The 24,472-nt window shown below is 37.6% G+C and overlaps 1 protein-coding gene across 1 annotated transcript; it reads left to right on the top strand.

Moving 5' to 3' along the window:
• The first annotated feature begins 72 nt into the window (after window positions 1-72).
• On the top strand, window positions 73-22,620 carry LOC129881182 (uncharacterized). The gene is made up of 18 exons (XM_055955568.1): window positions 73-289; window positions 396-468; window positions 547-590; window positions 1,829-1,871; window positions 2,029-2,247; window positions 2,354-2,428; window positions 5,569-5,640; window positions 6,278-6,322; window positions 6,421-6,500; window positions 6,604-6,668; window positions 6,748-6,814; window positions 6,892-7,005; window positions 11,837-11,910; window positions 12,548-12,645; window positions 12,744-12,803; window positions 12,909-12,977; window positions 13,059-13,112; window positions 22,363-22,620. The coding sequence occupies exons 1-18, from the start codon at window positions 192-194 to the stop codon at window positions 22,417-22,419; spliced, it is 1,407 nt and encodes a 468-aa protein (XP_055811543.1). The 5' UTR covers window positions 73-191; the 3' UTR covers window positions 22,420-22,620.
• Window positions 22,621-24,472: the final 1,852 nt, after the last annotated feature.

The following is a 24,472-nucleotide window of genomic DNA, read 5'->3' as shown; positions in this document are numbered from 1 at the left end:
AAATATTTGATAAGAAGTATTAATTTTTGATAAGTTTAAAGGATCTCATTTATATTTTTGGTCATTAATAAACCTAACTAGAAACGCCCTTTTTATCATTTTGTCCTCTTTTGGCACATTGGTTTACCGTTTCCGGCGAAAGTGCACAATTTGGGAAAAGATTCCATTGAGAGAGTTCATCGTCTCCGGCAATGTCGGAAATCGGAACGACCGACGAACTTCAGCGCAGGAAGTTTGAAGAAGCCCTAGAAGTCAAATCCCTCCGTCGTATCATCAGCGCCTACCTCAAGTACACATACACACACACACACACTTCAATTCCCCCATCCTACTAAGTCCAAAGGTTATCCGCTTGGATTAATACATCCTGATTACTTGTCTGACTTTATGTACAGTTATCCTGAAGCTGCAGGAGAGGATGTGAAAAGATGGGAAAGGTCTCTTACAAAACTACTCCCACCTCATAAGGTATTTGTTGTCCCTGATAGATATTTTGTTGCATGATACTTTCATTTCTGAAGCAACCTTGTGCTATGTGCTCTGCAGGCCCTACTGTCTCACCTTCCCACGAAGTTTCAGAAACTAAGATGGTACATTTATATGATCAACCGATGATACTGCTAAATAGGATTAGTTGGAACTTTATATGCAATGAACTTGATTCCATTTCCTTCAAAACATTTGAAAAATTTGTGCTTTCCCAACTCCTAGAATCTTCTGTTATTATTGCAAAATTTGTGATGAAATGTAACTTAACATTGCTAGCCTGTTTTAGCTGTGAGACTAGCTATGCATATAGCTGTTGATGATGTGAGTAGAGCTACTTCCTAGAAATGTAATTTTCCACGTCTTCCAGAGAAACCTTTCCCCCCAAGACCTAGACAATCCTCACCCTACAAGCTAGTTTTGGGTTGAGTTAGGCTCAAAATCTGTTCCTTAACATGGTATCAGTGCCAGACATATCTCAATTCTTTGTTCACTGATGTTGGGCCCCTATATTATATTGTCCACACTCCAGCTATCAACACTTCAGATATGGGATGGGTAATTGGTATGGACTTGGACAATCCTCACCCTATGAGCTAGCTTTTAGGGTTGAGTTAGGCCCAGGATCCATTCTTTAACAAACATGAAATAAGGATATACTACTGACCATTCTTATTTTAGCAAAGAGGTAAATTATGTGACCACTTACTCTAATTATGTGACTCAATTTAAGTTCAACCCTATTAAATTTTATACTATTCCACTCCATAAACAATGAACCTGAAAATCTGATCACAAAGTATGAGCACGATAGTGGCGTGGGTCTGATAAGTTAGCAAGAATTTTGTCACCCTACTTAAAAATATTTGGGGTTTGTTGATGGAAAGTCAGTTTCCTGATGCTCTCAAAAGCCATGCTGGCACTTTCTTTTTCATTTTGATGAGAGTGTCCGGATTCATTTGCATTACCCTACTAGTGCAACGAACCTCCTATTCCCCTCAAGCACAAGTGTGGAGTAAACCTTCCCACTGGGCTAGGGTAGATGGACTGACACTACGTGTTCCAGTTGGAATTTGAACCTGGGATGTTATTACACTAATGCCTCAACCACCAAGTCATCCCAGCGGGGACAAATCATGTCTACACTTAAACGTGCATGTCTGCCAAGAACCCCTTTGCATTTCAGCTAAATTTTGTTCTCAATATTCTAATATAATATTATCATATGGTCCTACATGAACAACTTTGTCTTCTAAATGTAAGAATTGCTATGGTCGAAACACTTTCTAACTCTCTAGATTTCTTTTTGTTATCCAAATCAATCATCCTTTCTGTGGTGCAGGTGCATCGCTCAAAATTCATATTTCATATTTGAGATGCTAAAGGTGATGAGGGGCTCTTTATCATCTTTTTTCATGTATCCATTTGTTATTTCCGTTCTATCGGGGTATCATTAATTTCTTCCATTTCATGGTCTTAAACCTAGAAAGACCAGTTTAGTTGTATGATACAGTAAGTTGAGGTCCAATTGTTAACTTGCAGGTGTTTGAGCCCCCTCTTGATATGAGCCAGGATGTTGATATTCGTGAAAACCAACATCTAGATGATGTGTCAGGTAATCATCTCTTTTCTAGATCAAGGAACCTTTGCTTATGTGAGTCAACGTCAACTAGTAGTGGAGTAGATTGCCACTGCTTGGCTGAACCGAGCTCTAAAGAGACCTGCAATGGGAAGTATCCGGCGCCAGCAAAATTTAATAAGGTCTCTTTACTTCTATGAAGTTGTTGGAAGTTTCTGATATCTGGTGATTACCTTGTTTCTTTTATTTTAATTTTACTATGCAGTTGACCTTTGTAGATGACAACAGGAGCAAGAGATTGATGGTTGTAAGAGCCTTCCAGACCAGGACACGTTATATGCTTCTGCTTGTTGCAATGGAAATGTAAAGCACCTACCTGAAACTTCCAATCCCCCCCTCCCTCTCCTCCACACACACATACAAAAAACGCACACACATCCTGAACACCTCTAAGGAAGGTTGAAATTTCAGTTGTAAAGCTTTCCTGCCACTTGGTCATAAAAAAAGAGGGCTCAAAGATATGCTGTCTATGAGTTTGAGTAGAGAATTAAAACATCAGGTGGGACCTTAACAAAAATCCAGGTGGGTGATAAAAAATATATATCTAATCACAAGACATGGCATATCTGTAGCTTACCGAGGACATGACCCTAGATAGGAGCATATGGACGTCGAGGATTAGGGTAGAAAGTTAGTAGGTAGTCGAGTGTTGTCTAGTTTTCATTATCAATATTATTATTATTACTCTCCTATTATCTTATTCTTCAATTTTATTATTACTTATTGTTTTCTTAGCATAGGTTATCGTATTATTTGCTATTGCTGCTATTCTTTTTTCCTTTATTTCATCATGGCTTCTTCACTACTGTATTCCCTTTTCATACATGCTTTGAAATGCTTTACTTGAGTCGAAGGTCTATTGGAAACATCCTCTCTACCTTCATAATGTAGGGGTAAGGTCTGCATACACATCACCCTCCCTAAAACCCACTCATGTGATTACACCGAGTATGTTGTTGTTGTAATAATCACAATGGTCAATCTATTCCCTCTTTTTTAGTGAGAGAGGATGGTTGTCTAGTGATAACTAGATAATTGTAGTGAATGGAATTTTCTATCCCTGATGGACTATAGGAATCAGCATAAATAAGTACTACATCTTTTCAAGTGAAGAAAATCATCATAGGAGTTGCGTAATATGAAAGCTCTTGATCTCAATTAGCTTCAGTTAGTTAAATAGACATGAGCATGAGAACCATTTGAAACAATATACATTTAGAGGTCTGCGAGGAATGCCTTTTTTCTCGTGCCCAATTGGTATTATTATTCTATACGTAATACACTAAGGGTCGTTTGGTGGCTGGTTAGAGTTATCCAAGTATTAGTAATATAGGGATTAGCTATGAATGAATTTATGTATTATTTTATGCAGGTATTTTTTTTTTGAGAAAGCAACAACTTGTATTCTATTTCCAAAAAATCAGAAACTGCCAAAACAAGTTACAGGTTTCCTAATTACAATTGAGGTAGAGTATCCGGAAGATCTTCAACCCTTTACCAAAAAATTACAAAGAGCTTAAGACATCTATAGCTGATTCTAGATCTTCCATATACTCCCGTTTACACCAAAAATGAAACAATACTAAACAATTCATCTTCATCTTCTGGATGCTGTTGCTCTTGTTGTGGAAGCACCTGAGGTTTCTTTCTCTCCAAACTGACCATCAGATGCAAGCTGGTATAATTTTCCATCTATCCTTGCGGTCAGAGATGTTAGCATAGCTGCTCCAAATCTTCAGGGTCTGAGCTATTTTTCTTGGCATCACCCAGCTCAGACCCTTCATATTTATGAAGATTTTCCACAGTAGATATGTAATCCTGCAATGTAGAAATAGGTGAGTAACTGTCTCAGCCTTTTCTTCACATAAGAAGCATCTAGGGCTTAGATGGATCCCCCTCTTCATGAGATTTTCTTGAGTTAACACAGCTTGTTTAGCCACAAGCCAAATAAAACAGGATACTTTATAAGGAATTTTAACTTTACATATAAGCTTCCAAGGCCAGTCATCAATCTGATTATCATAAGGATTAAGCTTTTTTTAGGCCCCTTTCACACTGAATCTGCCTTGACTGTGACCCTGCCATTCCAATCTATCTTGGTCATTAGAAGTTCCTTTGAATTGATGCAACTTGCTGTAGAACTCAACTAACCTCAAAATCTCCCAGTCATTAAAAGGTCTTCTAAAACTCAAGTTCCATCCCCGTTCAGACCAAACTTCAGCCACAGTGGCCCTTTGCTGCTGATTTAGAATATAAATGTCATAAAAGGTATCCTTTAGAGAAGCTTGTTCAAGCCAGTTGTCTTCCCAGAAAGAAACCTTCCTGCCATCTTCTGTTCTTATACAACAATTCTCTCTTAGCTTTGGCCACAAATTACTGATGGGCCTCCAAAGGCTGATTCCATTTTGGTGGTCCAATGGTCTGTCATTCCATACTTCAACTGGATTACTTCTTTCCAGAGTGCCAGTTCACTAGATGCAAGTCTCCAGAGGCACTTCATCATAAGGCATTGATTCAGTGTTTTTAAGTTCCTTACCCCCATACCCCTTTTTGTTTACTTCCAATCAGTGCAGCCCACTTTACCAAGTGGAATTTCTTGGTTTCACGGTTTCCTTCCCAGAGAAAATTTCTTCTTAGAACATCAAGTCTCTCAATGATCCCATCAGGGATAGGGAAAAGGGACATCATATAAGTAGGCGTTGAGTCCAAAACACTATTGATTAGTGTTAGTCTTCCTCCCATGGAGAGACACTGACTTTTCCAGTTCACCAACCTTTTGATTAGTGTTATGCAGGTATTAGTTATGCAGGGATTAGTTATTCATGTAGTAGTTATATATATATTAGTTATTCCACCTTCTATCCTGCATAAAGTAATACATAGATTCCCTCACAACTTATACATGTATTTATTATGCCGGTTTTTAAATTGTCAACCAAACATCATATTAATTTAATACACGAATCACTTATTTTCTATCTATCTACCAAACTTCGTGTAAGTTATATGAAAATTAATACATGGATAGCCATATCTTGTAATTCTTGCATCTTCTTGATGCTGTTATTAATACCACTTACTTTATCAAAAAATTAATACATGGATAATTTGTTTCTTACCCAGAAACCAAACGACCCCTAATTGGTCTGAGTGGTTTCTTGGGAAAAGATCCAAACCATAAGAAATAGGTACTCGTACTTAGTGTGTAAAGGTTCTGAATTGAATAGTTTGTAAAGGTTCTGAATTGATGTTTGGTAATTTGATTGGAAAGAGTAAGTACCATTATTGTCTCTCTTTCTTATTGCACATGAGGAACCATCTAAAGGAGAAAGGAACAATATATCCTCCTTTCCTCTCTCTTGTATAACTTTGTCCGTTGGCTTACTCTTGTGGTAGTTAATTTGATATGCCAATACTTATTTCCTTACCATCTGCGGTTTCAGGTATCTTCATCACCTCCGGACTGGTTGGACCCATCTTTGCAGCTGCATGTTCCACTGATTGATGTGGATAAGGTATCTCGTTGTTTTTGGCAGTGCTGTTTGAAATATGTCAAGTACCTGTCCCAGAGGGGTGCATACAGGAAAGTGAGCGATTAAACTAGTTTGTTTTTACTGCAGTAAAGTTGCACCTTTCCCGGATGACAGTTTCCCTTTTTAAAAATAAAATAAAAATTTGTGTGGAAATTTCCTGTTTCTGCTTGTTCAGGATTTCTTTTAGCGTATCCAGATTGGTCTTTTCCATCCAACATACTTGTTAAATTATTTTCATCACGTGGGAGTTAGAATTGATTCTTGTTTATCTACTTCTAGCCATGTGGGGAGGAAAGAAACATCTCTCCTCAGCTACAAAATTTATTTTGTACACGTCGTACCTAAAAAAGTCAGAGTAACTAGAAATCAGTGAAATTCCATTCTCACGTCAGGATGTACTCTAAATATGTTATATAATTTCCGTTTAAATTATATTGGAAGGAACCCCTAATGGAGTGGAATGGATATAGAGGATTCATATTTCTGTCAACTAGATTGGTATTGAGACAAAGTTGTTCTGTTGTTCATTGTTTTAGCTAAATTTTCTTTTTCTTTGTTCTGTCACTATACATAGGAGACCTCTGTGGTTTTTGAATAGTTTGTTTAATTTTTGTTGCAGGTTCGGTGTATCATCAGAAACATTGTAAGAGATTGGGCCAACGAGGTAGACACAAGTCTTTATTGGCTTATTCTTTCTGTCAAGTAAACTATCTAAGAAAATAAGAAAATGAAGATCAATGCTTTATCGTCTTTGTTGTACAGGGTCAAAAAGAACGTGATCAGTGTTATAGGCCCATTCTGGAAGAGCTTGAACGCCTATTTCCTAATCGATCTAAAGAAAAGTTCGTCACTTCCTTTTGCAGTTTCGATTGCCTTTACTCTTAGGCTATGCGCTATTTTTGTTGTCAACTGGAAAATACTAAAATCTTAGTTCTTCTTGAGTAGTCCTCCAGCCTGTTTGGTTCCTGGTGCTGGACTTGGAAGACTTGCTCTAGAAATTTCATGTCTTGGTAGGTTTTCCTAGAGTTGGAATCTTTCCATAGTTTGGTTAAGAGCATTGCTTAACCCAATATTGAACCTTGAAAACAGGTTTTGCTAGCCAGGGAAACGAGTTCTCATACTACATGATGATCTGCTCCAGTTTTATTCTTAATCAGTAAGTTTTTAGGTCAGCCATTTCCTAAAGAATGTAGATCTGTGGTTCTGACCTTGCTACCTTTGTTACATATATAGTACTCAAGCTGCTGGTGAATGGACTATCTTTCCGTGGATACACAGCAATTGCAATTCGGTGTCAGACGATGATCAGCTTCGTCCCGTCTCTGTTCCAGATATTCATCCGGCTAGGTATCCATCAACTTGTGTATAGCATCTTGTGTGCTCTACTGCTCTCATCATATCATGCTTATCAAGTGAATTTCTCCTTTAATGTTAACTTTATCAAAGAAATGAATTTCTACTTTATTGATAATGATTTGAAGACTTCGTGTACCATTGTGGGTTCAACTTGTGAAATTATCTGACATTGGATAGTATTTGATCTGTGAATGTGGTGGTATGGTGAAGGCTAACTTATGACACCATTTTTAGCGTCTGTCTTGCAAATAGAAGGATGACAATAATTTGAAAAATAAAAGTCAAGAGATTAGATTTTGGTTTTGTTTCACATGAGTTTTAAATTTCAGAACTTTGGGGCATAGCAGAGGTCCAAACTGGAATATTTAGGAGCTAGAATAGGTCCCCCTTCACCCCACCCCCAATCTCTTTTTAATTGTTTTAAGTAGTTAAACAAATTCGATGAGTCAACATCTCTGCATTTAGTTGGTTATTGTAGCTTTCTTCTATAAACAATTCAAGTATGAGGTGATAATGGTTCTCAACAAAAAGAAAAACATCTGTATGAAAAATGCTCCCAGGCCCGAATCCGGAGGTAGGTCTTAAGACATCCTATTCCGACTTCCTCGCTTCTCTAAAAATCTCTCCTATCAACCTAACCAGTTTTCTGATATAACCCAGAACCTTTTTCCAACCTTCTCTCTCCTTAAAAGAGTTTTCCGACCTCTTCCCCCCTCACTGGCGATTCTGTTTCTAACAAAAAATACCAAACTGACCCTTTACCCATCAGAAAAGACTCTCACCCGATTTCTGCCATAATGCAGAACTCTTCTCTCCAGTTTTCTTTCTCTCTAGACGTCTCCTGGTCACGACCATCTTCTCCCACTCCGGATACCCCATTCTCCTAAACCAGTGTCATTCTCTTTTCTTTCTCTTCTTCCTTTCTTTTCTCCTTATCCTCTTCTCCAGATGGAGGATTACATTTATTTTGCAGTTGGTTTTAAGTCCTTCGATATTGTTAAATCGTCCCATACAACATAGTCATGGTTCGGTTGGACTGAGAGAAGCGAAGACTTCATCAGGAGAGTCTCTTTCAACAGATACACCATGGAGTGGATTGTCCAGATATTACGCAAAGCATCGAGACTTTTTGCTCTAGAAATTACAATAGTCTTGGTTAGTTCATCAGTATTGTCAACATTAGAGGAAGGAAAAGATCAGTCCTTATCATACTGGAAGTGGCTTTTAATGCAGGATGGGATTCTCTAGACGAAAAGGTTGGTAGATTTTAATCAGTCAGGGACCTCCAATCAATGCCGTAGAACTAAGATTGAGTTTGACAATGAAAGATCTCCCATATACAGAGGCTCTCACAAGCCTTAAATGGTCTAACCAAGAAGTCATGCAAAACATTGATGAGGGGGGAACCCATCCTTATGTAAGTGGTCCTCGACTCTCGGAATGAAGTCCAAATGCCTTTTTGGTACCTTCCCATGAACACCTTGGAGATCCCCATCCTCTCAGCTATCAGGCGATCGTCCAGTTCTAGCAAGCTCACGGTTTGAACACATATGAGATGCGAGATGGTAGATTTCTCTTTGAGTTTGCCTTTTTAGAGTTGCTGTTGAACAACTCATGAAGGGGAATGGCGCTGGAAGAATTTACCTGTCAAGTTTCACTGGTGGACACCATTGTACCATTGAACAAAATCTTGAAGGGGGAATGGCCCTGGAAGAATTTACCCGTCAAGTTTCAGTGGTGGACACCATTGTCAGGAGTTGTTGAACACAGTGTTACCCAACTCATTGTTTGGCCCCAAAGGAGACTGAATAAGCAAAAACTTTCATTGAGACTTTTAAGGAGCCACATGAGGCTCCATTTAATAAACAGAACTCCATGGAAAATAGGAGCTCTCCATGGAAATATGGCACCAACAAAGGTTAAGTGCCTTACTTGGTTGTTGTCAGAAAAGCATGCCTCACTCCTGAGAGACTACAGAGAAGGAAGTTTCACATTGCATCCAGGTGCTTCCTATGCTGTGAGAAAGGAGAGACAAATAGTCATCTCTTTCTTCACTGTAAATTCACCTCTCAGCTATGGTCCTTGTTCTCAGCCTAACAGAGATCAAATGGACTATGCCTGAGCATACAGCAGACCTTCTAAGCTGTTGGATTAGGGGAGGGGGCAGAAGAAATGGTGGAGACTAATTCCATCATGTATCTGGTGGACAATTTGGAGGGAGATGAATGGAAGATGTTTTGAAAACAAGCTTAACAGCATCCAGAAAGTTAAAGAAAGCTGTATTGCTACATTTTTTTTTTTGGTGTAAAGAACTTTGATAGAAGAAGCTGAACAGCTAGTAATTTCTTAGGTTATTTGTAAATAGTTTAGGCTGTTCCTAACAACTTTTTGGAGGTCTCCAGCATGTCCTTAATGCTGAGGAATGCAACTTTACCAATTTTTTTTAAAAAGAACTCCATGAAAAATAGGTCTGCCTCACAGACGTACTCTCGAATCTGAAAGAAACTGCAAAGAAATTCTTGGAAAGCTTTCCAACCTGGGAATCTGCCACCATGAATCAAGAAAAAGCCACATCATTCTCCTTCTTCTCTTATACATAACCACCAGGAAGCAAATAAGGAACCCCAAGAGACTGAAAAGTCGAAGGATGCTGATGCCATGAGTATTGTTGAGGATGGGATGGACCATCAATCCATGCAGGACAAGATGGCTTAAATTTGCAACTTATGCAAGTCCATGAAGCGGAGTCAGTGGCCATGCAGCTACAGGATTCTCTTGAGGCTGAAGTTGAGGCCTCCAATTGGGTGAACTCCAATATTCTGGAGCTGAGCAACTCTTATGGAGCTGCTTTTGAAGGTTGCGAGGAAGAGACACTAGCTTACTCACTGAACGTGACGAAAGGAAACAGATCATGGAGAAGCAAGGAGAACACAGTAAAATATAACACCTACGGGCAAGGGGACTACCAAAAATGAATTAAAGAATTTGCAATCAGAATTCAATAAAATGGTGGAAGGAGTGAGAAGTAAGGGGAAGATTTTAAGCTTGACTTATCAATGAAAGTTGAGCTTTTATCTTGGAATGTTAGTGCCGTAACAAATTACCAAAAAGAAATCTTGTTAAGAATTTAATGCAGAACTAGAAGACAGATATCTTTGTTTTCAGGATACCAAAATAGAAAAATAGGGGGATCTTATTACCAAACAATATTGAGTATGTAGTGGATGAAATGTGGAGTTATAGAAGTTCAAGGTAACAATGGTGGTATTATGATACCCTGGATAGTTGATTGTGGATTGGTGAATTAGTTGCTAAATGCTGTTAGTCAATCTCTTACCGCTATACTGAAGCTTCTGGGTCGCTACTTCCATCCTTTTGCTGCTTCTCCAGATCTAGAGAACAGGATTCAGGTCTTTGGCAAAGTTCCCGGCTCTAAATCTAGCTTGTTGGAGTTGTTTCCTTCGTGTATTGCTCGATCCCCGACATCAAAGCAGTTGCTTTCCCATTTGTTTGGTTTTCTTGAGAGTTAGAGCCGGCTCCTTGTGGTTCAACCCTTTAGGATTAGTAAACCAGTTCATTCTATTCTTCCACCCTTGTTCACTATTCCAGGGGTAATGCTATCTTTTCCCCTTACTAGGGTTTTTCCTTCCTCCCCATTTTTTTCACAATGCTTTCTTTCCTCCTCTCCATTACAACAACACCCTCAATAGCTTCTAGCTTTCCATGTCCCCTTTCTCCAACCATTAGATCGACATCTTTTGCCAAGAATTAGGATACACGACTTGCTAATCTAACCTTTACACTACCAGTTTCTTAAAAAAAAGTTATTTCCTCACTATCTGTCCCCAGAAACTCACCCCATTCTTGTCATTCACTCTAAATGATACGTTCCCATTGGACTCTTCTTTTCCTTTCAAGATATTCCTCCATAGCTCGCACTCGTAAGAGAGTGGGATACTTTTAATCCTCCACCCCCTTTCAAAACCCCATACTTCACCAAAATCACCTCCCTCCAAAAAACGTTCAGCTCTACCCCAAGTCTCCGTAACCACTTTCTCAATAGTGCCAAGTTAAAGACGCTTAGATCCTTAATCATAACTCCACCCAAACACTTTAACATGATAATAGTGTTCCCAATTATCAAGTTAAATTTCTTTCCCCACTTGACCCGTTTCTTAGAAAATTCCTCTGAACTCTTTCCAACTTCCCTGAAACAGTGACAAGAGCGTGCAACAAAGACATGAAATATGTGAGAATGCTTAACAATGTGCTATTAATTAACACTTCCTTTCCCCCTAGGATTGACCTTCATGGCAGGTGTTCCGGTGTCAACAAGTTCGGAAAGAAGGTCAAGGATGAACTATAGACAAAAACAATGGAAGGAGGAGATGGAGCTGACCTCGCTGCCAATCTGGAAACCTCTTGTTGTACTAGAGTAAATGATTTAGGTCAAGCACAACTTCTTGTGCAAAGTGCAGGATTAGGTTGGAGGAAATGCTATAAGAGTATTACTTTATTTTGCAGTTTTATAGTCCCCCTTAGTGAAGCTCCTATCAAAGTTGACTAGATCTTATGATGTCATCATTTAATTCCATATCTTAAGTCTTCTTCTTGGTTTACATAAATAGTGAACTTTTGTTTGGTACATCATTGCTAGATGTAGTAAGTTGAATTACACTGTGTGAGAGAATAGTGTATGCTATACGCAACTCATTCTGTGAACCCGGCCGTTCATTTTTTAGTTCTGCAATTCACTCAATGGTTTGTATCATTTGGTCTTGCTTCTATATGGTCTAGTTCTGATCAATTCCTTTGGAAACAGTGCAGGTATTACTGAAGGCTTTTCCATGTGTGGTGGTGATTTTGTTGAGGTCTATAGTGATCCAAGCCAAGCAGGTATGGTAGCTTGATGGCATCTCCTTGTCTGAGGAGATAGAAAATTCCGGAGGAACCATCCAGTGATGTTTCATGTAGAAATATATACAAATATGTACATTAGATTCAGGACCTTAAAAAGAATATCTAATGCTCCTTATACTGACCTTGGTTATACTTTGGCTGGTACAAGGATAATGTATTTTGATATTTCATCTATATCTTGTGGAAATGAGAGCTTCAATTGGGGGGTATACGTGTACCTGCATCTTAATAGGCCCCAAAGTTAAGTTGTGTCCTCATCTTTCAGCTCATTAGAATCACTCATGTTGACTGTCCATGACCTATTGTCTTATGCTAAATATAATCAGTTGCGAAATAATCTGCTTTTTGCTTTCTTTTGTAGGCATGCATTTCTTAAGATTGATCACCATAAACTCAGCTATCTAGTAAAATTATCCTGCATCTATTTGGTTTTTTTCTTGGTTGTGTGTGTTTTTTTTGGGGGGGGGGGGGGGGGGCAGGTTGCATTACTGGTTCAAATGCAATTTGCTATGTTCTCATCATGTGTCGTCTGTAGATACTCTAGTCATTGTAATTCATTAACTTGGTAACATTTTTATGACAGAAGCTATTCTTATGAGATATTAATGTGCAGGAGTTTGGGATGCAGTTGTCACTTGTTTCTTTCTAGACACTGCCCATAACATTGTGGAGTATATTGAGATTATCTCAAAAGTCCTCAAAGATGGTGGAGTAAGTAATATAGCTAAGCTTAACATCTCAAAAAATTTGATCATTTTGTTCATCTTTTATGTATTTATTTTATGATGCATGATCTGCTTGCCTTGCAGGTCTGGATAAACCTTGGGCCCTTGCTTTATCATTTTGCAGATATGTATAGTCCGGAAGATGTAAGCTCTCTGTTTACAAAACCAAAAAATAGCTGCACGTTTTGTATTTAATATGGATGATATACTTGTTTTACTGCTCCTTCTCCCCCACCCTAAAAAATCCAGGAAATGTCAATTGAACTGAGCTTGGAGGATGTGAAAAGGGTCGCTCTTCATTATGAATTTATAGTCGAGGTATCCTCAGCTTCGTCTGAATGTTGTCATGAGTTGCACCATATTTTTTTTTAGGATTGAGTGCTTCATTTTCTTATGCAGAAAGAATCAACTATTGAGACAACATACACTACAAATCCAAGGTCAATGATGCAAGTAAGTTTAACATTTTGTTGTAGCTCTGTGGTATTCATTCTCATTTTCTCCTGTTAACATTAAATCATGTTCCATATACTCTTCAAAATTTTGACAATCTGTACAGAAGATGAAGGAAATAGGTTCTCGTCTTGAAGTTTTTAGTTTGTTGAATCTAAGTGTCACGTTCCAAAATACCCCCTAGACGTGACTGACACCCGCTATCACTACCTGTCGGGTGAACCAAATATCCATACACTTAACCAAATTATCTAAGCACTGAGATAAAATATGTGCAACTCCAAAACTCATCAATACTCCTCAAAATGAAATAGTTATCAAACCAAAATTGTATGTCGATTTATGAATAGAATGAACACTTAAATAATGTATATCTAGCCCAAATCCCACAGTAAAACCATGGAGCATCTAATAGAATTACATGAGTCCAACTATCAGGCATGCAAACCCCAAGAAAAGAAGATGTAAGCTATAAATAACTAGAGCTGAAACAGTAGCCTCCACGATCAATGCGAAGGCTCACCTCAGCAACAGAATCCACTCGAACGAACTAGTTAGCCACTAGTCTCACTCTCTGCTACAGTATCTGCATAGACATGCAAGTAAGGAGTGATCTATATATAAATATAACCCAGTAAGATCCTCGACTCACTACTCTAATACCCCTTGAACAAGAGTTAGAAAATACATCTATACCATAAACACATAATGATATGCACAAGAATGTATTTCATAATATAAAGCTCAATAAGTCTAACCAAATGTTCCAAAAAGGGTACTACATGTTTCCACTCAATCCACACTCTAAGCTTGTCATAAACGGCAGTGAAGAAGATCAACCCATCACCCCGACATGTCCACGGCAGCATATATAATGCTCCAAAGTATACTACGGCAGCATGTACAAAGCCCCTAACATATTACGGCAGCATAGGTATGCTCCTAACATATTACGGTAGCTATGTATGCCCCTAGTAAGTATATCACGCTAATGAAGAAAGATATCCAATATTACACCACATATAATTTATAAAAATATTTGATATTCTTCACAAAATAGCCTATCTATGGCTGATCCAAAACCACTAATTCTGCCAAGCACACGCTTGTTCCAACACATGGACTAGGCAGAGAAAATACATTTTTCAAAGCAAGTATGAAAAGCAAGCACTAAAGCTTAAAGTCTCACTTACCTCGCTAATGACAAATTCCACAACCTTGCACGCGTAGAACACCCACCAAAACAGCCCCCAAATGCCTCAATCTATGCAAAATATTGATTAATAACATCAATTATACTAGTCGGGTAAAGTGTCAATATCCCTAACTTTTAAGCTTAGAGCTAAACCTTAATATTTCACCCTTAAACCATGAATTAAATATATAAAACAAAATTGCAGCAAGCCATAGCAACAGCAGTTCTGCTTGCTGCAACAGTTCTGTTTGCTGCTAAAAAAATGGCTTAAATTTCCAATCTCCTTAAAATTCTTAGAACCATAGTTGCCTAAGGATTTTCAATCCATAATTACTATCACAACATTGATTTCTAATCATTGCTTCAATTATTTTTAAGAGCTATGGTAAAAGTAGAAAGAGATTACTACTTTCTGCAAATTTTAAAGGGGGTACAAGTATATGTTACTATGAGCAAATTTGATGTCATTACCTGAAGCTTATTATCTCTCAAAACAGTGGTCTAGAGGACTCTTCTTTTCTGTACCAGAACTCCAAAGAATCTCCTCTATGAGTTGTTTGTTTTCTTCTAAAAATAAAGAAACAAATTCTGTCCTAGAATTCTACTCTATAGGACTGTGAGGAGAAAGGAATCTGCAAGGGGGCAACCACTCCTTTTGGTTCTTTTAATAATAAAAGTTATTGGTTAAATTACCAATTGACCCTTCATTTAAATCTGCAGCCCACTTAATTAACCCTTCATTTAAATGAAAGGGTTATTACACTAAGATTCTCATATTCTTTATCAAAGAGAGTGGAAAATTCATTTAACTGAAAACTCGGTTAATCACATGGATCAATTTTCTCTCTACCGTGGTAGGTTTTTAATTAGCAGTTTATATATAGATGTGTCAAAAGAGAAAAGAAGGAACACAATTCTCTTTGAAATTGGTGACTGACAACATCCAATAGGATGACTTATTAAAAAACATTTTACTAAAGGAGTGCTTATATAGGAGGTTTGAGCTTTACATGAAAAAGAATAATTTTAAAAAGGACTGTTCATATAGGATGGTTGAGCTAACATGAAATAATTGTGAATTCCTATTTCAATACCCCAAAACGCCGAGAAAAGAGACGTCACTCACGAACATGCAACGAGTACTAGTCAATAGGCCTTTATGGTCCCGCTTGGCCAAGTTTGGGTCCCAATGCAGTTAAGCGAACAAATTTCGAAAACTCTATGGACTAACACACACTAAAGAGCCTTAAAAATCATGAATTCTCGTTTTGTGACCCCAAAACACTGAAAAGAGAGACGTTAGTAATGAAAATTCAATGAGTGCTAGTCACCAGGTGTTTTCCGTCCTACTCGACCAAGTTTGGGGCCCAATGGAATCAGTTGAATAAATTCACAAAAATCTATGTACACAACAAAAAGTCCGAAAAATTGTGAATTCCTATTTCATATACCCCGAAACGCCAAAAAATAATATGCCAGCCACAAATGCAACAAGTATTGGTCATTAGGCCTTTTCAGTCCTACCCGACAAAGTTTGGGCCTAACGGAGTTGGTCGAACAAATTTTGAAAATTTTTGTGGAATAACACACACCAATGAGCTTGAATAATTGCGAATTCCTATTTTGTGACCCCGAAATGCCAAAAAAGAGACATCAGTCATGAAAATGCAATGAATACTAGTCATCAGACCTTTTCGGCCATGCCTGACAAGTTTGGGCCTAACATAGTCAGTTGAACAAGTTCCTAAAAATCTATGGACCAACACAGATCGAAGAGCCTAAAAAATCGTTAATTCTTGTTTCGTGACTCTGAAATGCTTAAAAAAGAGATGTTAGTATAGAAAAACCAATGAGTACACTTACCTTTTTTGCCCTTCGCAGCCAAGTTTGGGCCCAACAGAGTTGGTCGAACAAATTCTTGAAAATCCATAGACTAACACACGGAAGAGTTTGAAAAATAGCAAATTTCTATTTCATGACCTCGAAACGTCTAAAATAAAATGTTAGTCACGAAATGAAATGAGTATTGGTTATCAGACCTATTTTGTGCCCGATCAAGTTTGGAACCCAACAAAGTCTGTCGAGCAAATTATGAAAAATAAATGTGCTAACACACTAAAAACCCTAAAAAATCATGAATTCCTATTTCTTGACCTAAAAATGCCAAAATAGATATTCCAGTCATGAAAATACAATGAGTACTGTACTGGTACAAGGCCTTTTTGACCTTGCCCAACTTAGTTTGGAGCTCAGTGGAGTCAGTTGAACAAATCCTAAAAATCTATGGACTAACATACACCGAAGAGGCTGAAAAATTGTGAATTCCTATTTTGTGATCTTGAAATGCTAAAAAAGAGATGTCAATCAAGAAAATGCAATGAGTACTTGTCTCCAGATCTATTTTGCCCTGCCCGGATAAGTATGGATCCCTATAGAGTTAGGTTGAAAAAATTTCAGAAAATCTATGGACTAACAACGAAATGCCAAAAAAAACCTCGTGAATTCCTATTTTGTGACCTCGAGTTGCAGAAAAATTTGACGTTTGTCATAAAAACGCAATGCCTATTGGATATTGGGCCTTTGTGGCCAAGCTTCGGGCCTATCAAAGTCGTTCGATCAAATTTCAAAATATTTTTTGACACAACAAAAAGCTTAAAAAATTGTGAATTACTGTATCGTAACCAGGATTCATCTGTGGCTCAAAATAGAGAGGACAACATATGGAGGCCTTTCCTAAGAAAAAACCAAAATGACTGGGAGATCATTGACCTGATAACTCTCCTAGCCACTTTGGAGACTTTCACATCACAAATCAGGAGCCAGATAAGCTCTTATGGGGAAGCTCAAAGGAAGGGAAGTTCATAGTCAAAGAAGGTTACAATGTTTTTTGTTCTGAAAATGGTGTGCTTGAGAAAAGTATCTGGAAACATATTCGGAGAACCAAAATGCCACTCAAAGTCTCTTGCTTTACCTGGACCAGCTCTCAGGGGAGCAATTTTAACTCTGAACAAGCTCTGTAAAAGGAAAATTGCTCTAGTTAACAGATGTTATCTGTTCCATCAAAGCCTAAAGAGTGTCAATCACTTACTTCTTCACAGCGCTCTTCTGAAATATGGAATTTCTTCCTATCTATTTTCGGACTATCTTGGAACCTCCCTCGGACCATCAAGGAAGCTTACACTAGCTGGATTTTTTGGAGAGTTGACAAAACCATCAAGAAGATCTAGGAAATGGTTCCTGCAGTCATCTTTTGGGTTGTATGGAATGAAAGAAAATGTAGGTATTTTGATGGGATATCAACTCCAACTCAAGCCCTGAAAGCTAGATGCTTAGTTGTTTTGTTTAGTGGGAATTTTCTCACTCCTTTTAATAGCATGGACAACTTTTTGGACTTTGTTAGCTCCATGGTATTGGCATAGCTTTTTTTAATAGGGACTAACAGGTTATTTTTTGCTTCAAAGGCCTACTGGCTTTTGCTTTTGTAATTCGGCACCTTCTAGTTTCCATATATCAATGACATCATCTTACTTCATCTGAAAAAAAAGTAACCTTGAAAAGCCAAACAAAAAGATGCAAGTCATGGAAATGCAATGCGTACTGGTTACAGGGCTTTTTCGTCCCTGCTGGGCCAAGTTTGGGGCCCAACAAGTCCAGTTGAACAAATTCCTAAAAATTTATGGACGAACACACACCAAAGAGCCTGAAAAATTGTGAATTCCTATTTCCTGACCTCGAAATTCTAAAAAAAGAGGCATCAGTCATAAAAATGGAATGAGTAAAAGAAAATTAAAAAATGGTTACAGTGGCTAAGTTTTGGGCCCAACGGAGTCGCTTGATCAAATTCCTAAAAATCTAAGGTCTAACACAACGAAGAGCCTGGAAAATTGTGAGGTCCTGTTTCGTTGCCCGGAATGTCGAAAAAAGAGATGTCACTTATGAAAATGCAATAAGTATTGGTCACTAGACCTTTTCCTCCTTGCTCGATCAAGTTTAGGGCCTAAAGGAGTTGGTTGAATAAATTTTGAAATCTACGGACTAACACACACCGAAAATCTTGAAAAATAGTGAATTCCTATTTGGTGACCTCGAAATGCCGAAAAAGTGCTGCCAATCACGAAAATGCGATGAGTACGGGTCACTAGGTCTTTTTGGCCTTGCTTATCCAAGTTTGGGGCCCAAAAGAGTTTGTTGAACAAGTACCAAAAAATTTATGGACTAAGCATACACCGAAAAGATTGAAAATCGTGAATTCCTATTTTGTTTTCTCGAAACTCCAAAAAAAGAGGCGTCAGTAATGAAAATCCAATGAGTACGACATCAGGCCATTTTGGCCCCTCCTGCCAAGTTTGGGGTTCAATGGAGTCGGTCAAATAAATTCCTGAAAATCTATGGACTAACACATATTGAAAAGCATGAAAAATCATGAATTCTTGTTTCAGAATGCGTTGCTAGATCTCTGCTCTAGAAAGCTATTTAGGCAACAACGAACGCGCTAGGTAAAGTACCTAGCAGAAGGTAAGGTAAGGCTGGGAAAGACCACAAGAAGCTGGAGAATTTCATCCTTACTCCATATTCGGATGCAGATTAAGGGAGAAAGACTTTGATTGGTAAAGGAGACTGCTACTTGTATTTCCTTTACTACTCTTTCTCTCTCCTCAGTTGCTTCTTGAGCCAACAAAGTTTTTGCTTGTCTCCTTTTCTATTTTCTGGACAACTTTGTATATGAGAATTGGGGAAAGCAAAGGTAGAATGCCAGTCGACCAAATTTCGAAAAATCTATGGATTAATACATCGAAAAGCTTGAAAAATATTGAATTCTAGTTTTGTGACCTTGAAATGCCAAAAAAAGTGGCGCCAGTCACGAAAATGCAGTTTTCGGTCAGACAAAATTGGGGTCCACTGGAGTCGGTCAGACAAATTCCTGAATCTGCAGACTAACACACATCGAAGAGCCTGGAAAATTGTGAATTCCTATAGCGTTACCCCGCAATGCTGAAAAAAGAACCGTCAGTCATGAATAGCAATGACTATTGGTCACTTGAACTTTTCGGCCCCGCTCGACCAAGTTTGGCACCCAACAGAGTCAATCTTAACACACCAAAAAGGCTGAAATATTGTGAATTCTTATTTTGTGACCTCGAAACACTAAAAGGGGACATCAGTCATGAAGATGCAGTGAGTACTAGTCACAAGACCTTTTCGACTTTTCTCAGTCAAGATTGGGGGTCCAACAGAGTTGGTTGGCCAAATTTCTGAAAATCTATATACTAACACACACCATAAAACCTGAAAAATCCTGAATTTCTATTTCGAAACTTCAATATGCTGAAAAAAGAGATGTCAGTCACAAAAATACAATAAGTATTGGTCACTAGGCCTTTTCGGCCTTGCTTGTCCAAGTTTGAGGCCCAATAGAGTCGTTCGAATGAATACCACAAAATCTATGGACTAACACACACTAAACACACACTGAAAAACCTGAAAAATGACGAGTTCCAGTTTTTTGACCCCGAAACTCCAAAAAAAGATGTCAATAATGAAAATCCAATGCGTACTGGTCACTCGGCCTTTTCGGCCTGACCAGCTTTAGTTTGGGTCGCACTGAAGTCAGTCAAATAAATTTTGAATTGTTAATTATGGTAACATGATCATTAAGAGTATATTATGCATAATCTCTTGACTATCTACAACGTTGATTGAGTACCTTAGTTAGAAATCATTCTATAAGCAGATGTCTCCCTCCCCTATTGAGTGGGGATGTATTGTGATAGTGGTTCATATTATTATTATTATTATGTTGATACGATGTTTGACTGAATTTGTTTTTGGGTTTGGTGGGGAGAAGAGTGGGGCCAGAATCAAGCAACAAAATAATTGACATATTTATCTTGTATTAATCAATCAATCAATCAAACAACTGAGTATCAATTCCAAACAGTTGGTATGGCCTTCCAGCACTAAGTACAATTGAAGCACGGGGTTTAATGAATGAAGGTGCAAATGAAGAAAACTAATAAGTAACTATATTTTTTTCTTAAAGATAAAAACTATACATGTATTTAAGAATAATTACTTAGAAAACAAACAACAATTTTATGGATAAAAGGAGTATAAAAAATTATAATGAAGTGAAATAGTTGTAGTTTAGTGCTGTCTTCAAGATAACAGTCATCGGTGATGTGAAGTGTTGCCTAAGACAGGTGAAGTGCTCAACCTGTTTTGCACCAAGCTTTTCAAGTTTAAGCTATGTTGGTCGGACTCTTCAAAAGTACCTTAGGAGGCATGTTGGATCCTCCAAAAGTAGTATATTTTTGGAGGATCTGACACAGGAGTGGAAGCATTTTTGGAGAATCCAAGCAACAAAGTTTTAGTGTCCATCAAAAGACGCTTTGGTCACACTGATATCCATTCAAGGAAAAGAGTTACTAGTTACAAATTATAGCGGTTGGTAATAAACTTTACCTTCCTCAAAATAAAATAAAATTATAGCGGTTGGTAATGTTAAGCCATTAAGGATATATTTTTGGAGCGATCAGTGAATGACGATTCTATTATAATTGTGTGTAATCCGCTGAGTAGTCAAAACGAACCAATACTTGGTCAGAGCCTCATCTTGCATTGTTGACGGCATGGTCAGTAAGTTCTTGGTGTACCAGCTGGTTCGTCTAGTACCCAATATAAGAGTACCTGTTTACAGAAATAATAGCTATGGCCTCTGGCTGGGCCTCAAGTTCATCTGATGGAAAACCACAAGATCTAAAGATGACAAGTGATGGCTTAATAGATGATATATCTTAGACCTTCCACTTGATTGAATGACATGTGGAATTTCACTGAGTTGCATCTGATACTTCTTTTGCAAATTCATTTATTGTATTAAAGTATCTGACTGCCATGCTATTAAATTGTTTATCATTTGCATTAAAATGCTAAATGATTGTCATGAAAGAAAGAAAAAAAACATCTCACTAAGTGATTATAGGTAGCTCCATGCCATCAGCGAAGTAGCTTCCATTTCCCTTAAAACTGTTGCTTTCATTTTCCAATGCTCACTAAGATTGACAATTCCTTGTGATAATTAGATGCTATGCAAACTTACCATTTATATATTGCTCAACAAATAATGCTTCATATATTTATAATCAAAAGTATAGTGGCCTTCACTTATTAACTCCTAGTTAAATCAAAACTTTAAAAATGAGAAATCTTCGAAGGCTATAATATCAAAATTTCAGTAAATTAAAGTAGAGCAATATATATTTTAAATTTCATCACTCGTTAAGTCTTAGTGAGATGAAATTTTACAGATGAGAACTCCGAACACTATATATCAAAACTGTAGTAAATTAAACTAGCATGTGAAGTAGTGTTGGCATATTCTGTGAAGTTTGGGGGATCTTATAGTTTGAAATCCATGTTTAATGTATTAGGATCCCTAGTGGTTTAGTGACACAATTTCTTAGATTGCAATCAAACAAATCCTGTTGTATTGATGAGAATAATTTTGGATACTATTAGATGTGTTCTATACAGTTGTTTTACTCTATCCCTTCCCTTTGATTGTTAACAATTTTCGTTTTGGTCTTTCATATTCTCCTTTAAATTGTGACCCATGCCCATGGAATATATTGTATGTGTTTTCCCAACATCCCTCATGAATTTATCTCTCAGACTATGCTATCATCGAGCCCAAAATCGTGCATACCATGTGAACTTGTTTTGTTCCTTATAAAGCTCTTCACGCTTTTCTCCTAATCCGACGTAGGTTTGCTTAAGGTGTCATGTGCACTCCTTCGAAAGTACTAGTAGGCTGACAAGCTTTTGAAGAAGGGGTGAGTGCACGGGACGCTTTAGGCAAATCCACATCCGGATAGTTTAGCAAGGTGAAGACTCAACGCATTTCACATGGTATGCATGTGTTTGGATCTGAGAAGCATGTTGGGTCAAAACAGACAATACATGACATGGGCTTGGATCATATACATAAATCCTCCTATTTTGTTGCTTCTGGAATTGTTATACATCTACACTAAACTTTTAGTCTTTTCATTGCAGAATCGATACTATGCTGCCTTCTGGACGATGCGTAAGAGAACAAAGGCGACTTTGTAGTTGAGCAACAAATAGTTTGCATCCTTGTGTTGTGGAATACCAATGAATTCACGTTGATTCTCTTAATCCTATTGAAGGCATGCATATTCAAGAATAGGAGGACGATTTCCATAAATTTATTATTTTTAGTGTGACAGTTTAAGAAAGACTTTTTCTTTCATCAATGCAATGGAGATGGTATGGATGACTATTTAAATTTAAGATTGTTCGAAGAATGAAATCTACATGATTTGTAGATGGACTTGATAAGAAAGCAAATGGAATTTTGAAAATATTGTGAGGATATGAAATACTGCTATACTGCTGTAAATAAATAATACCTAAGAAAAAAGGCTTATTATTATTAGCGATAGTATTTATTGGCAACTTAGAGTAGCATTTAAATGGAATTTTGAAAATATTGGGAGGATATGAAATACTGCTATACTGCTGTAGATAAATAATACCTAAGAGAAAAAGCTTATTCTTATTAGCGATAGTATTTATTGGCAACATAGAGTAGCATCTAAAATATTTCCACGATGACTTGTGACCACTAATTCATTTAGTTTAGTAAAAACACTAGAAGCACATTGATTGGCACTGTTGATGATAGGATACATATTAGTGTAAATCAAAACAAATTCGCGGTAGTTAAGGTTGCAACAAGATGACACTTTTGTTGGCGGCGATGACTATAGTAACAGCTAATAATTGCGACTAAAGGTGCCACTAAACTATAGCTATTAGTGGTGATTATAGTTGTCGCTAATGATAACTATTAGCATAACTATTACTGGTGACTTTATTCCTTTTGGTGGCGACAAATGTTGCCGCAAATTTTAACTTTAAACATAACTTTTTGCGCAACTTATATATCTTTTAGTGACCCACGTTGTGGGATTTCACTGGGTTGTTGTTATTATATATCTTTTAGTGGGGACAATTATTGCCGCTAATACTAACCTCGAGCATACTATTACTGACGACTTATATACCTTTTAGTGGCAAGTAATGTTGCCGCTAATACTAAAACATTAGCATAACTATAATGGCAACTTTCAGTTAATTATTAGTGGCGACGAAAATATCATTTAATGGCGACTACTATTGCCGCTAATACCAACCTCTTAGGAAAAGCTTTAGCGGCGACTTTTTTGACTTTTAGTTGCGACTATTATTGCCGCTAATACAACCTCTTTGGATAAGGTTTAGCGGCGACTTTTGTGTCTTTTAGTTGCGACTAACATTGCCACTGTTGCTATATTTTTAGCATAACTATTAGTGGCGACGGAAATATCATTTAGTGGCGACTTTTATTGCCGCTAATACCAACTCTTAGGAAAAGTTTTAGCGGCGACTTTTTTGTCTTTTAGTTGCGATTAACGTTGCCACTATTACTATATTTTTAGCATAACTATTAGTGGCAACTGATATATCATTTAGTGGCGACTTTTATTGCCGCTAATACCAACTCTTAGGATAAGTTTTAGCGGCGACTTTTTTGTCTTTTAGTGCGATTAACGTTGCCACTAACTATATTTTTAGCATAACTATTAGTGGCAACTGATATATCATTTAGTGGCGACTACTATTGCCGCTAAAGGTATATTATGCAACTTTTTGTGGCGATCTTCGTTGCCGCTAATGCCATCATTTTCAGTTTAATTATTAGTGGCGACTTGTATTTCTTTTTGTGGCGACTATTGTTGCCGCTAATTCCAAATCTAGTAAACGTTTTAGCGACGACCTATATCTTTTAGTGGCGACTTTTGTTGCCGCTAATGCTAATTTTTTAAGCATAGTAGTGGCGATTACTGTTGTCAGTAATGATAATTTTCAGCATAACCTTTAGTGGCGACTGTTGTTGCCGCGAATACTTACTTTTAGTGTCGATTTATTAGCGGCAACTTGTAGTCTTTATTCTTTAGTTACCACTTTGTTACCGCTAATGCAAACTTTTAGCGGCGATTACAGTTTTTTTGCGGTGGTTAATATAGTTAGGGGGGGCTACCATTGTTGCTAAAAACATCCTTCTAGTGGCAACTTACATACTTATTTGTGGCGACTATAT

Source organism: Solanum dulcamara, chromosome 2, assembly GCF_947179165.1.
Source record: "Solanum dulcamara chromosome 2, daSolDulc1.2, whole genome shotgun sequence".
Classification (NCBI taxonomy): domain Eukaryota; kingdom Viridiplantae; phylum Streptophyta; class Magnoliopsida; order Solanales; family Solanaceae; genus Solanum; species Solanum dulcamara.
The sequence above is the reverse complement of the archived record's forward strand: the minus strand, read 5'-3'. Positions and strand labels throughout refer to the sequence as shown.

Coding starts and splice junctions, on each gene's coding strand:
- LOC129881182 (XM_055955568.1), top strand. CDS start 192: ATGTCGGAAATCGGAACGACCGACGAACTTCAGCGCAGGAAGTTTGAA. Junction 6,501..6,603: donor CCTAATCGATCTAAAGAAAA/GTTCGTCACTTC, acceptor CTTCTTGAGTAG/TCCTCCAGCCTGTTTGGTTC. Junction 7,006..11,836: donor CCAGATATTCATCCGGCTAG/GTATCCATCAAC, acceptor CTTTGGAAACAG/TGCAGGTATTACTGAAGGCT.